Genomic DNA, 11,620 nt, shown 5'->3' with positions numbered 1-11,620 from the left:
CTAAAAATTGAAAAATATTCGAGATTGGCACTTAAAACCACTAATACAAAGTGCTAGACATACTTCTGCCGGAGACTGTTGTGAATTGCATAGTTACTCATGGCCAAGAATAAAAAGAAGGGAGCCAAGAAGCAGCAAAATTCGGCTACTGCAGCACCAAGCTCGCAGGCGGCAGATATTAATGAACAGCCCCATGAAAAGGAACAACCTGTTGAGCTTCAGAACGATCAACAATTGGAGAACTTATCAGGAGATATGGACAAGCAAAATGGAACGACTGCAGAGCCATTAAAGGTCAATAACGAGGCGAACGAACAAATAGAGAAGCTACAAGAAGAAATCCGTACTTTAAAATCACAATTGGAGATTCAGAAGAAGGAGCAGGAAGTCCAAAAGGAAGTTCCGCAGCAGGAAACGCCTGATGTTACTGAAACACAGGCCTACAAAGACTTAAAGTCTGAACGGGATGAGTATGAAAATCAGTATAATAATTTACTGAACAGAATATCCTCTATGAAGACTGTATTTAGCAAAATGAAGGAATCACAAGAAGAGCTGGAGACTGTCAAGGAACAGCTGTCTGAGTATGAGTCCCAAAACATAAGACTAAAGAGTAAAGCTGATTTATTAAGCAAAGAGAGGACGGAATTCGAAAAGACTATATTGACTTTAAATGAAGAGTTCTCCAATTTGGACGAAGAACGTGAGAACTTACAGATTGAATGTAAAAAGTACAAAGAGGAGCTGGATAAATTGACAAATCAACTTGAGGAAGCGTCTGACAATCATCTTCGTGAACTGAACATTCATCGCGAAGCAAACGCACAATTAGAGGCTCAGTTACAGGAACTAGTGGTAACACTTGGCAACAACAAGCAGGACCTTTCTATTTTAAATGAAGAGAAAAAAGATCTCATTTCTACTCTAGAGAGTAATGCTATTGAGAAGGATTCTTTGCAAAAGACAATCAATGAACTCGAGGCCGAGTTAGAGAAAGCCACCGCACAGTTCGAGGAAGAAAAACAGCAAAAACATATGGAGATCAATGCCCTAAGAGCTCAGCTCGACAAGAGCGAAGACTCTAACTCCGAACTAACAAAGACTATCGAACAACATAAAGAGGAGATCCAATCGATGCGTGAAGATGTTGACATGAAGAAGCGTCTGGAACAAGAGTGCAAAGAACGCGTACTACAAATCGGTAAACTGAGGCATGAAGCTATCATATTGAATGAGCATTTAACAAAAGCTCTCACCATGCTCAAGCAGTCCAGCGATTCGGAATCCGTTGATAAGGAGTTGATTTCGAACTTACTCATTTCATTCGTCGCCATACCCAGGGCCGACCCCAGAAAGTTCGAAGTGCTCGACCTAATATCTAGCTTTCTGAACTGGGATGACGACAAAAAAAGACAGGCTGGTCTACTGCATAACAACGAGCGAATCTCGAGATCAGCGGGATCGCGTTCAAGCACAGAGAATTTCGTCTCTTTATGGACAGATTTTCTCGAGAAAGAAAGCGAAAAGTGATCGCCAGGATACACAGCAACTCTACCACACCCAGTAACAAAGTATTTAGGTGACCACCCGAGTCCAATCGTCATTATACAACGAAGTTCAACTATCTTGAAAAGTCACGTGCACATACTCTAGCTAGTTCAGTTGAAGTTTACAAAGACTAATCAGACTAATGAATAGAAGTGCCCTTTCAAACAGGGTTAAGTCGGTCATAGGTCTTTCTTTCATTCAAAATGTTAAGAGCCACTAGATTGTTGACTCCGCAATTGCGTGTCTTTGTCAGATATGAGAGTAGTAGCACTTACAACGCGGCAGTAGCATCATTGAAGAAAGATCTTAAGCAGGCTATGATTGCTAAAGATGATCTAAAGAAAACCACAATCAGAGGTCTACTGTCTACCATCAAGAATAAGGAAATTGATAGTAAGGATAAAGATCTGGATGAGTTTGTGCTCTCCGAAGTCTATTCCAAGCTGATCAACCAACGGAAGGACTCGATAAATGACTTCCTTCAAAACGGTAGAGAGGATCTAGTCGCCAAGGAAAAACAGGAACTGGAGATTATCCAAAATTATCTGCAAGGTTTGCCAGTAGCTTCCAAAGAGGAGATAGATTCGAAGGTCGGAAAACTCTTGAACGAACTTAGAGAGAAAGATCCTAATTTGCAATTGAAGCAAGTCTTCAGTAAAATTGATTGGAAAACCATTCCATTAGAATGGAAAGCCTCATCTAATATGATCAAGAGTAGCATTGTAAATTTCATGAAGAGCTCTTAAAACTTACCCTCGATCCACAAGTAAATAGATATTAGATCTCGTGTACATAGGTTTCTCCAAAATTTAAAACACATTCAAGTATTGTGTCCAAATGTTTCTCCAAGAATTTTGTGGTCCACAATTAATATTCTCTGTAAGTGTCAATCATTCAAAGATCGATCCAGATATATTTAAGTGTCAGTATTTGGACTCAAAGTCGAATTTTGTACTTCCTTCCGTTCACACTTCTTTCATATTCCTCTTATTATTTGATCTATTAGCTTAAAGAAATCGAATATCGTGTTCTTTCTAAGATGTTTAAGCATTTATCGGCTACTGGATTATTGGGTCTTGCTTTGACTCATAGAACATTCGCTTCAGAATACTCTTCATCTTTAATTACAGAAAATGCAGGTGGTGACTCAATCGCCAACGCTGACATCGATGCTTTGGATGCTTTGGCCAAAACTTCCAATATGGCTTTCGCTGATCTGCCCGAATTTCCCCAGTTTGTTAACTTAAGAAAATATGAAGGTATGCAATATTCAGCTGATGATATTTTGGAAGACTTGGTCAGAGAACAAGATCTAGACTTAGATACTGTCAAACGCCATGAAAAGTTCTCCGAGATCGAAAAGATTTTGAAAGGTATCGCCGACGAGTTGTCAAATGAGGATGATGATGATTACGATGATGAACCGCCATGCAAGTACAAAGATAAAGAACATCACGGTAAAAAATGTTTAAAGGATAAAAATGACTTTGATTACGAAGACAAGGATGATAGCTCCAGTGAGTTAAAAGATAAAAAAGATTTTGAATGGAAGGATAAGAAGAAATTCTTTGACGATGACCATTATGAATATGAAGATGAGGAAAATGAACCTGACTATGAATATGAGGATGATGAAGAGGATGAAGATGATAAGAAAAAATTCTTCTGGCAAAATCCTGAAGAAGAATATGACGAAGATGATGACTACATCACTATCAAGGAACCTAAGAATGAGGAGACTTTTTCTGGAACCGAAATTAGCGTTGGTAAGACTATAGAATACGTTTCTACTGTATCATGGTCGCCTAGCTCAAGCGTTGTCCCATGGGTGACCAGCTCGAGTGCTTACGTTTCCACAGTGCCTACCTGGAGCAAGAATGCGTCATCAAGTGCTCATACGCCATCGAGTAAGTACTCATCCATTGTTCCCACCTATACAAGTTTCTCTTCGAAAGCCCCTGTGTCATCTAGCAAACGGTCCTCGCTCGTGCCTACTTTTACTGTTCCAACCTCTCTCAGGAATCACTCGTCGAGTGCGCCTGTTTCTTCTAGCAAATACTCATCAAATGTTCCCACTTCAATTGTTCTTACATCTTCAAGGAAGCATTCGTCTCGTACTCCTTCCTCTTCAAGCAAACTCACAACAGTTGTTCTTTCTTCAAAGAAGCATTCGTCTCATACTCCTTCCTCTTCAAGCAAACCCACAACGGTTGTTCCTACTTTTACTAGTAAGCACTATTCTAGCGCACATGCCTCTTCAAGCCAAAGGTCATCTAGCCAAAGCCCATCTATCGTGCCTACCTCGACTGTTGTGCCCACCTCGACTGTTGTGCCCACCTCGACTGTTGTGCCCACCTCGACTGTTGTGCCCACCTCGACTGTTGTGCCCACCTCGACTGTTGTGCCCACCTCGACTGTTGTGCCCACCTCAACCGTTGTGTCTACTTCAATCACTGTGCCCACCTCGACTGTTGTGCCTACGTCAATTCTAGTGCCTATCTCATCAGTTCCTACTTCTTCCAAGAAGCACTCTTTGCGCAAGAGCTCAACTAATGTGCCCACCTCGACTGTTCCAACTTCTTCGAAGAAGCACAAGACGAGTCGCGTATCTCAGACTGTTACCTCTCAAGAGAGTTCCAGCTTCGCATTGACTTACACCACCGAGTCTATGAAGTCCATCAAGTCGAAGGAACAGTCAATCACTGGTGGCAGTATGGGCACTCCCTCAACAATTACGAGCTCTGCAAAGCCAACCAGTATCGTCAGCAAGACCTCCAGCACTGAGAACAAGAAGAGTATGAAGCAAAAGACTACTGCTCAACCAAGTTCCAGCACGGCCAAGCCTACTAGCACTTCAACCAAGCGCACTAGTAAGAAGAAGGAAACTGTTGAAAATCTAAAAGCTGAATCGAACGCGACAAATGCCACGATTGGTGGTGCAGGTTATGAAAATTCTTCTAGTTTCAAAATGCCAGCAACCTTTTTGTTTGCCGTCTTGATTTCCGCGCTCGTTTTCCTACAAAATTAGAAAGCAAGTTTTTAAAGACAACCAGGTTCATTACATACTCAGGATAAAATAAACTGACTCAATAAGATTAGCTTTAAGGCTAATTAATTATTTTTGATAAATATTCTATAATACTATGCCTTATATTGTTTTAGTTTAAGACGCTGACGCTTTAACTTCACATCATACCAAACGAAAAAAACTGCCTTGAACTATTTCATTTACATACTTCACGGACCAACTAATGGTCAATCGATCGACTAATTGTTGCTCATATAGCCCTTCAGTGAGTTCGATCCAGCGGTGCGGGTGCAATCAATTGATATCATATAAACAAGGAACAAAATGGTTGCTGTATGTGTTCATTGGGTACATATTTTGTTAACTGTCGTTTGCATTACTAACATTAAGAATCAACATGAATAGACCGTTAAAAGAACTGTAAGAATAAAGACGAGTCAGCATATTTTGCCTGATCTGGCTCCCGTGGAAAATTTCCCCATGCGCGAATGGAGCATTGAGATTTATCTAGTGGATGAGGACAACAATAAGATTCCAGCTACGATCTTCGATAAAGTGGTTTACCATCTTCATCCTACCTTTGCTAATCCGAATAGAACTTTCACAGAGACACCTTTCCAAATACAAGAACAAGGTTGGGGTGGATTTCCTTTAGATATCAGTCTCTTTCTTCTGGAGAAGGGAGGAGAAAGAAAAATTACCCACGATCTGAATTTCCTACAAGAATCCTACGAAGTTGATCATGTTATTCAAGTACCTACCAACAAGCCCTTGCTAGCTGCCGAGCTGGCTAAGACAGGTCCTATGGATGAGTCGGCCGGTGGTCCTGCCGCTAAACGCAAGACAGGTGTGCCCAATGGTGAAGTGAAAGTAAAGAAGGCAAAGACAGCAAGTGCCTCTACTGTCAAGGGCAATGTCGACATCGAGAAGCTGGCGTTTGGACTCACAAAGCTAAATGAAGATGATTTGGTGGGAGTAGTTCAGATGGTCACAGACAATCGTACGCCAGAGATGAATGTAACGAATAATGTGGAAGAAGGAGAATTTATAATTGACCTTTACAGTCTTCCCGATGGGTTACTCAAGAGTTTATGGGACTATGTAAAAAAGAACACCGAATAGTTAAGCACTCATGTGCTGCATATGTCGGTCTCAATGTGTAACGCAGCTTGTATAATTGAAGAATCCTGAACTTTCGTAATCGCACATGGTTTAGATTCTGCGTAGTAATGAGTTGTTCTAATGCCCTGAATATTCATGATTTCACGATACTCAGCTAGCGGGTCATAGTAGGTGGTCAACCGTTGTTTCTTAAGCTTGGCCTTCAATTTCAACTATACGCTTACTTAAATCGGCAAGCTTAAGCAAAGCTCTTCGTTCGATCGACATAAAATTGCAAAGCATATGAAAAAACTATGGACATTGTAAGTGGAAAATACCATCTTTTCTAACCTGTATGAAACCCATCGACTAACGCTTATCTATAGCTAACCATTGAGGTTGTTGTGAGGGTCAAAACTCAGCATATTATCCTCCCGAATGCCCCAGCTGTGCTAGACCTGCCTCTCCGGCGCTGGCGTATGGAAATATGCCTATTAGATCAAAATGACAACGAAATAGAAGCCAATATACTATCAAGCTGTACTTATTACCTTCACCCTACTTTTAAAGACCCCATACGACAGATTGCAGCTCCGCCATTCGCGTTGGAAGAAGAAGGATGGGGTCAATTCGATCTGAAGATCATATGTCAGTTCATTGAAAACGCTGGAAAGTTTACTATTAAACACGCATTGCTGTTTGGGGATGATGCGTACGCAATGGACTATAGTATACGGGTTCCGTATCACATACCCAAGCTGCGAGATCGTTTGGCAAGTCAATTTAACCTACCTCACAATGCTGTTCAGGACTATTACGAAAAGCAGCAAGATTCTGTCCCTTCAAACTGGATTAGTTCAATTCCCCTGCTGGATGAAGATGCTGTTACAACTATCGTTCAAATGATTGCATCTCACCCAGCTGTGCAAGATGAGATTTTCAGACACCCAAGGCACGAAGACTTTCTAATGGCCCTTTATCAATTGCCTAATGAACTTTTGAAAGATATCGGAGAATACGTTCGCCGTCAGGATACAACCTAGTGTTCTTCAGTCGGTGAGACAAGCATACATATGACTATAAATGCTACCTCTTAAATACACTTGGGTCAAGAGTAGCTTGAAGACCATACTTTCATAGTAGAGTCCCAAGAGCCAGTGCATACTGCGAACCCATCGGGACTTGTTCTAACCCTTGAAACCCGGTTACTGTGGCCTTCCAACTTACCAACTATCTCTGACTTCAAAATATCCCAAACTACGCATCCAAAGTCCGTATAACAGGAATAAAGGAGCCTACCGGAGCTGCTGAAATCGATTGATACCAAACCTTGGTTATCGACGTAACCCCCACTTGAGTCTGAATTTACGCGAGTGTGATTTGAACCGCCCTCATTACCTGGTCTTGCATAAGCTGACTGGAAATGTCGTCTTTTTGAGTCCAAAGAATCTGCCAAGGAGTAAGTGCCAATTTGACAGTCCGATCGCAAGTCAAAAAGACGAATAATACCATCGTCACTCCCTGAAGCCAAGGCATTCCCGTCTTTAAAGAATTGAACAGCATTGATGTCACTATCGCTCACAAAGAACGTTTGTGCCACACTGCCAGTTCTGACATCCCACAAATATATGTAACCATCTGAACCACAACTGGCAAATGTATTGGTTCCGTTCTCCGCAGATGATGGCGACGGTGATAGTGCCAACACATCGCCCAGATGTTCAGCATATTCTCTTATTCTCTTAGCCTTGGATATATCCCAAAATGCACAAGTCATATCGCCACTGGCGGTTAGTATATGTGAATTATCCGTAAATGCCAAATCAGAGACATAACCGGTATGGCCTTTGAATATTGACATAACGCTTTGCTGAACTCTGTTTTCCTTCGAGACCCGATATACAGTACAGTTATTGCTTAATCCAGCACTTGCTACCAGGCTTCCAGACGGAGATATATCACACGAGAGTACCCATTGTGAGTCCAGTGGAACAGCATTTTCTTTGAATCCCGAACTGGCATCCCATAGTAGCATGAATCCATCCTGACTTGCACTCAGTATTTTCTTTGAGTCTCGACTCCATCTTACATCAGAGATCTTGTTGTTGTGGCCTTTCAATGCTAGAGTGGGCTTTAAATTAATCTTGTCTTTTGACAGTGGTGGAATAGACTTGGTCATATCGGGCAAAGTTGCATCTTTTATCTTTCCCTTAATCTTGTCTATTTGAACATACAATTGCTTTGATTCCTGTCTAGCCAAATTTATTTGATTCTGGAACTCTTCATCTCGGAGCTGGCTATTCTGCAATTTCAACTTAGGCCGTTGAAAGTATTGGCCATTAGCGAGACCTCGAACACTATCCTCATTTCGAAATCCAACCCCATTTTCGTATCCATCTCCAATTCCCATATTATTATCCAAATAATGCGATTCGTAGTAACTCATCTCAATTACTCCTCTACGAACAGCAAATATTACAAACAATCTATGCAATTGCGAAATCAAAAGATTCGGTACTTCGCGAACAAGAGTGGTGAAAAGGGTTCCATTTACCAGCCATCGTCGAAAGAATAAGAAGTGGCCGTGAATATCCCCAAATATGCGCTATCCTTCGACTTACAATGCTAGTCCCTGGAAAGGCCCTACTTCATGTTGAGATCTGGCGTCGCGCCTCAAAAATCTGTCGCTTAAAGTGACAGTAAATCTTAAAATCGAATAATTATTCGAATAATATTAGAAATAGAATTGAAATACTTTCTCTATTGTTACATGTTAGCCTCAAGGTTTGGATCAAACCCTGCTGCGTCAGTAGTTGCAGATCCAAAGAGTTCTGAAGCCTCACTGGGTTCTCTTTCTGGAGCAGGAGCTGGTATTGGCGCTGTTTTTTGCTTGTTCTTGTAAGATCTCTCAATTGTACCGGTCACTTTTGTCAAGTATTCCGGCAGTCTGCGACCAGTTTTTAAATATGCTAGTTTCCAGTTACGCGCTTTGTCCTTGAGTTGCACTTGACTTCTGTTCTTGAGAGCTTCTGTTATCTTACCTCCAGGACCGTATAGATCGAGGATCTTGGACCACGAGGGACCTACTTCTTTCAAGCCGGCTATAAGTGTGTCTTCTTCATCCTTTGTCCAGTTTCTCTTGGGCTTTAATTTCTTGACCATATTGGCAGCTGCAATCGGTTGTTTAGTTGAGGCAGAGACTGCAGCTGAGGCGATTGACGTAGTTGTGTCAGTTGTTTCGAAAGCACCGGTAACAGTCTGTGGGCTTCCCAGGGGAGCTCCAGCAAGCGAATCGTTGTCACTGGGCATTTCAACTGCTGGGGTCTCTTCCGAAATTGAGGCTCCTGAAGCGTACAACACCTGAGGATCGAATTCAGAATCGTTGAGTGATGATAGTGGCGACTTACCGCGCCCCTTTCTACCCCAGACAATCAAACCCATATTCTTATTACAGTATCCAAGCAATTCCTTCACAAAATGACCCCACTCGTAATCCCGTACTAGTTTCTTGTAACTTGAGTATTGTAACAATGTTTCCCGACGTCTTACACACCTCTCGATAAACTCTCTCTCAGAGGGGAGCATCATTTCGTTTGGATCTCCCACACTCATACCTGTTCTACGCAGAACCAAGCGGTCTGCCATCCCATTGTCAAAGATTGAATCGAGGATCTCATGCTGCTTTAAACCTGGAATCTCATCAGAGTCTCCCACCTGGTCTTTTAAGGCTGAGATAAACGCCTGGGTCTTTAAATCGAGATAAAGAATCGCCTGTGTCTTGAGAAATTTACCATTGGGATCCACAGACCCATCCCCGGTAAACAAAGTGTTTGGACATAGAATATCCAGAAAACTGTCTTGTAAAAACTCAAACCCGTAGTTAAAACATCCCAGAACTGTTAGCAGAAATATTAGGATATTTGCCTTGCGTATAGCTGAGACAATGTACGCCTCATGGCCTTTCAACAGAAGTGGTGGAGCAGAATTTGGATACCATAATCCTGGGGCAACGTCGTGAACCGTAATTAAAGGTGAACTTTCAGTGTAAATCATACGAATCTGCTTAAACAGTTTCAACAAAGTCTGGAAAATTTCTGTCTCACCAGAACTCAAGAAAGCCATCGAATCTGCCAATATGGCAATCACTTGCAATGAACCCGAGTTCAGCACCAATAACCTTAGTAATTGTGTGGAAACATTATCCAGCAAACTTAACGAAGATAATGTAAGTTGTAATTTCGAAGGTAAACTCTGTATAATTCCATCGAACCTTTTCATACGTTCAGAGTCGGACATCAGAATTATTTTCCAGTAATATTATATTATTATTTAATTATTTTTTCTGGGCGCCAGAACGTCAATTACTGACGTTGAACCCTACCAGGGCTTTCACAACTGAACTGATATGCTTTAGCGAGCCCCAACGGTTGCCAATGGGTGTCAAGTTAGGGCTCCAGCCAGCGATGAGACAGTCGACGTTTCGAGGAAAATTTGAACAAAACCTCCGGGTAAAAAGCTGCGTCAGCGTCACTAATTCAAGACATAGGAATGGCTAATATTACAAAACGAGAGATAGAGGAGTATATAGGTAAGCGAGACAGGAGGGCAGCTCAGGCTGTCTTCTTGTTTGTGATTATTTTTAAGATTTTTTCCTTTAGTTTTAGGCTTGGCGATCTTGACTATTCCCGTAGGACCCTTTGGCTGAACGTACTCACCGGAAGTGACACCTTTCTTAAGGGCAGTATTAAAGAGGTGGTCGAAATTGGTACTGGATTTGTTCGTAGATGGGTTGTTATCACGAATGTGTTTCTTCAACGCTGAGCGACTAGCACCTTTCCCGTCGTTTAATTCTGTCATCGCTTTGGCAATCATTTCTTTGTAGGTCAAATCCAAAGTCGGAGAAGGAGACTTCTTGACTGGTTTCTTTTCCTGAGGGGGTGAAGGTTTCTTTGCTGCATGTTTTATCAGTTTCAAAGTACCAGATGGACCCTTTGGTTGGTCAAATTCTCCAATTTCCACACCTTTCTTAATGGCATTATTAAAATAAAGGTCGAAATTGCTCGAAAGAGCTAGTTTTGGGTATTTTTCCCGTATGTATTTCTTCAAAGCGGGACGACTGGTACCTTTACGATCATTTAGAGAGGTTAAACCTTCGGTGATCAACTCCTTGTAACTCTTGCTTGGTTCTACTTCAACAGGCTTCTTGATCGGTTTCTTAATCGGTTTCTTAGCCTGCTTCGAAACTGGTTTCGAAACTTTGGACACTTTCTTGATGGGCTTCCTGGCCACAGCTACAGATGGCATTCTAATACACTGATATGGTTACTACTTGTACCTTGTGGTGGTAAACAATGGGGAAGAGGCTGGAGAAAAAGGCAAGGTCCCTTATATATATTCCTACCGATAAGGAAAAAACAACACAGGATACACAGTTTATCGTGGGTTCGACGCGCCAAGCTGCACCATGAGATGTGTTTACAGAGTATTGAAGTGGTGGTAGCCATTGGGATGTATGCATTCTATTCACTCCAAAGAGGCAAACACGCTGATGAGTCGCGTTGCATGCGCGAAAAGTGCATGGGGCTCACTGACAGCATAATCTTGCAGTTGAGATTGAAGCTGTTCAATTGAATAGTATTGTCGGTACTTGGACTGAGGACGCATTGCTGGAGGTCCGTTTGCTTGTTAGACCAGGTTGTGACCATTTTCGCTCTAACCAGCCTCTTTCGAAAGCTGAAATTTGGGATAGTCACTCTCTAAAGCCAATTGATCGTTGTGATAAGCTCTAGAGTCAGTAGAACACTTCTTAACATCTGTTTGAAGTGGCTAAAGTTAAAAGCTATCACTTGATGCTCGTATGTTGTGATTCGGGGTTCAGTAAGATAAGTCAAAGGGCATCTTCACTATGGGATCAAAACTACTCGCAGGTGCTATATAGGTCCA

General features: G+C 41.9%; 8 protein-coding genes across 8 annotated transcripts; 5 read left to right on the top strand and 3 right to left on the bottom strand.

Annotated features, from left to right (window-relative positions):
- Window positions 1-99: 99 nt before the first annotated feature.
- Window positions 100-1,530, top strand: RUD3 (Rud3p; the record flags this gene model as incomplete). Its single annotated transcript, XM_003679077.1, has 1 exon — window positions 100-1,530. The coding sequence occupies one exon, from the start codon at window positions 100-102 to the stop codon at window positions 1,528-1,530; it is 1,431 nt and encodes a 476-aa protein (XP_003679125.1).
- A 221-nt stretch (window positions 1,531-1,751) lies between these two features.
- AIM41 (Aim41p) lies at window positions 1,752-2,294 on the top strand (the record flags this gene model as incomplete). The annotated part of the gene is made up of 1 exon (XM_003679076.1): window positions 1,752-2,294. One exon carries the CDS (start codon window positions 1,752-1,754, stop codon window positions 2,292-2,294), a length of 543 nt encoding a protein of 180 aa, XP_003679124.1.
- A 293-nt stretch (window positions 2,295-2,587) lies between these two features.
- Window positions 2,588-4,576, top strand: TDEL0A05800 (uncharacterized protein; the record flags this gene model as incomplete). The annotated part of the gene is made up of 1 exon (XM_003679075.1): window positions 2,588-4,576. One exon carries the CDS (start codon window positions 2,588-2,590, stop codon window positions 4,574-4,576), a length of 1,989 nt encoding a protein of 662 aa, XP_003679123.1.
- Window positions 4,577-4,900: 324 nt separating this feature from the next.
- TAF14 (TATA-binding protein-associated factor TAF14) lies at window positions 4,901-5,698 on the top strand (the record flags this gene model as incomplete). The annotated part of the gene is made up of 2 exons (XM_003679074.1): window positions 4,901-4,909; window positions 4,982-5,698. The coding sequence occupies 2 exons, from the start codon at window positions 4,901-4,903 to the stop codon at window positions 5,696-5,698; spliced, it is 726 nt and encodes a 241-aa protein (XP_003679122.1).
- Window positions 5,699-6,156: 458 nt separating this feature from the next.
- Window positions 6,157-6,720, top strand: SAS5 (Sas5p; the record flags this gene model as incomplete). The annotated part of the gene is made up of 1 exon (XM_003679073.1): window positions 6,157-6,720. One exon carries the CDS (start codon window positions 6,157-6,159, stop codon window positions 6,718-6,720), a length of 564 nt encoding a protein of 187 aa, XP_003679121.1.
- Window positions 6,721-6,785: 65 nt separating this feature from the next.
- Window positions 6,786-8,087, bottom strand: STE4 (G protein subunit beta; the record flags this gene model as incomplete). Its single annotated transcript, XM_003679072.1, has 1 exon — window positions 6,786-8,087. One exon carries the CDS (start codon window positions 8,085-8,087, stop codon window positions 6,786-6,788), a length of 1,302 nt encoding a protein of 433 aa, XP_003679120.1.
- Window positions 8,088-8,443: 356 nt separating this feature from the next.
- TBF1 (Tbf1p) lies at window positions 8,444-9,973 on the bottom strand (the record flags this gene model as incomplete). Its single annotated transcript, XM_003679071.1, has 1 exon — window positions 8,444-9,973. One exon carries the CDS (start codon window positions 9,971-9,973, stop codon window positions 8,444-8,446), a length of 1,530 nt encoding a protein of 509 aa, XP_003679119.1.
- A 234-nt stretch (window positions 9,974-10,207) lies between these two features.
- HHO1 (histone H1) lies at window positions 10,208-10,981 on the bottom strand (the record flags this gene model as incomplete). Its single annotated transcript, XM_003679070.1, has 1 exon — window positions 10,208-10,981. One exon carries the CDS (start codon window positions 10,979-10,981, stop codon window positions 10,208-10,210), a length of 774 nt encoding a protein of 257 aa, XP_003679118.1.
- Between the last annotated feature and the right edge of the window lie 639 nt (window positions 10,982-11,620).

Source organism: Torulaspora delbrueckii, chromosome 1, assembly GCF_000243375.1.
Source record: "Torulaspora delbrueckii CBS 1146 chromosome 1, complete genome".
NCBI classification, from domain to species: domain Eukaryota; kingdom Fungi; phylum Ascomycota; class Saccharomycetes; order Saccharomycetales; family Saccharomycetaceae; genus Torulaspora; species Torulaspora delbrueckii.
This window is presented reverse-complemented; position numbering and strand designations above follow the sequence as displayed.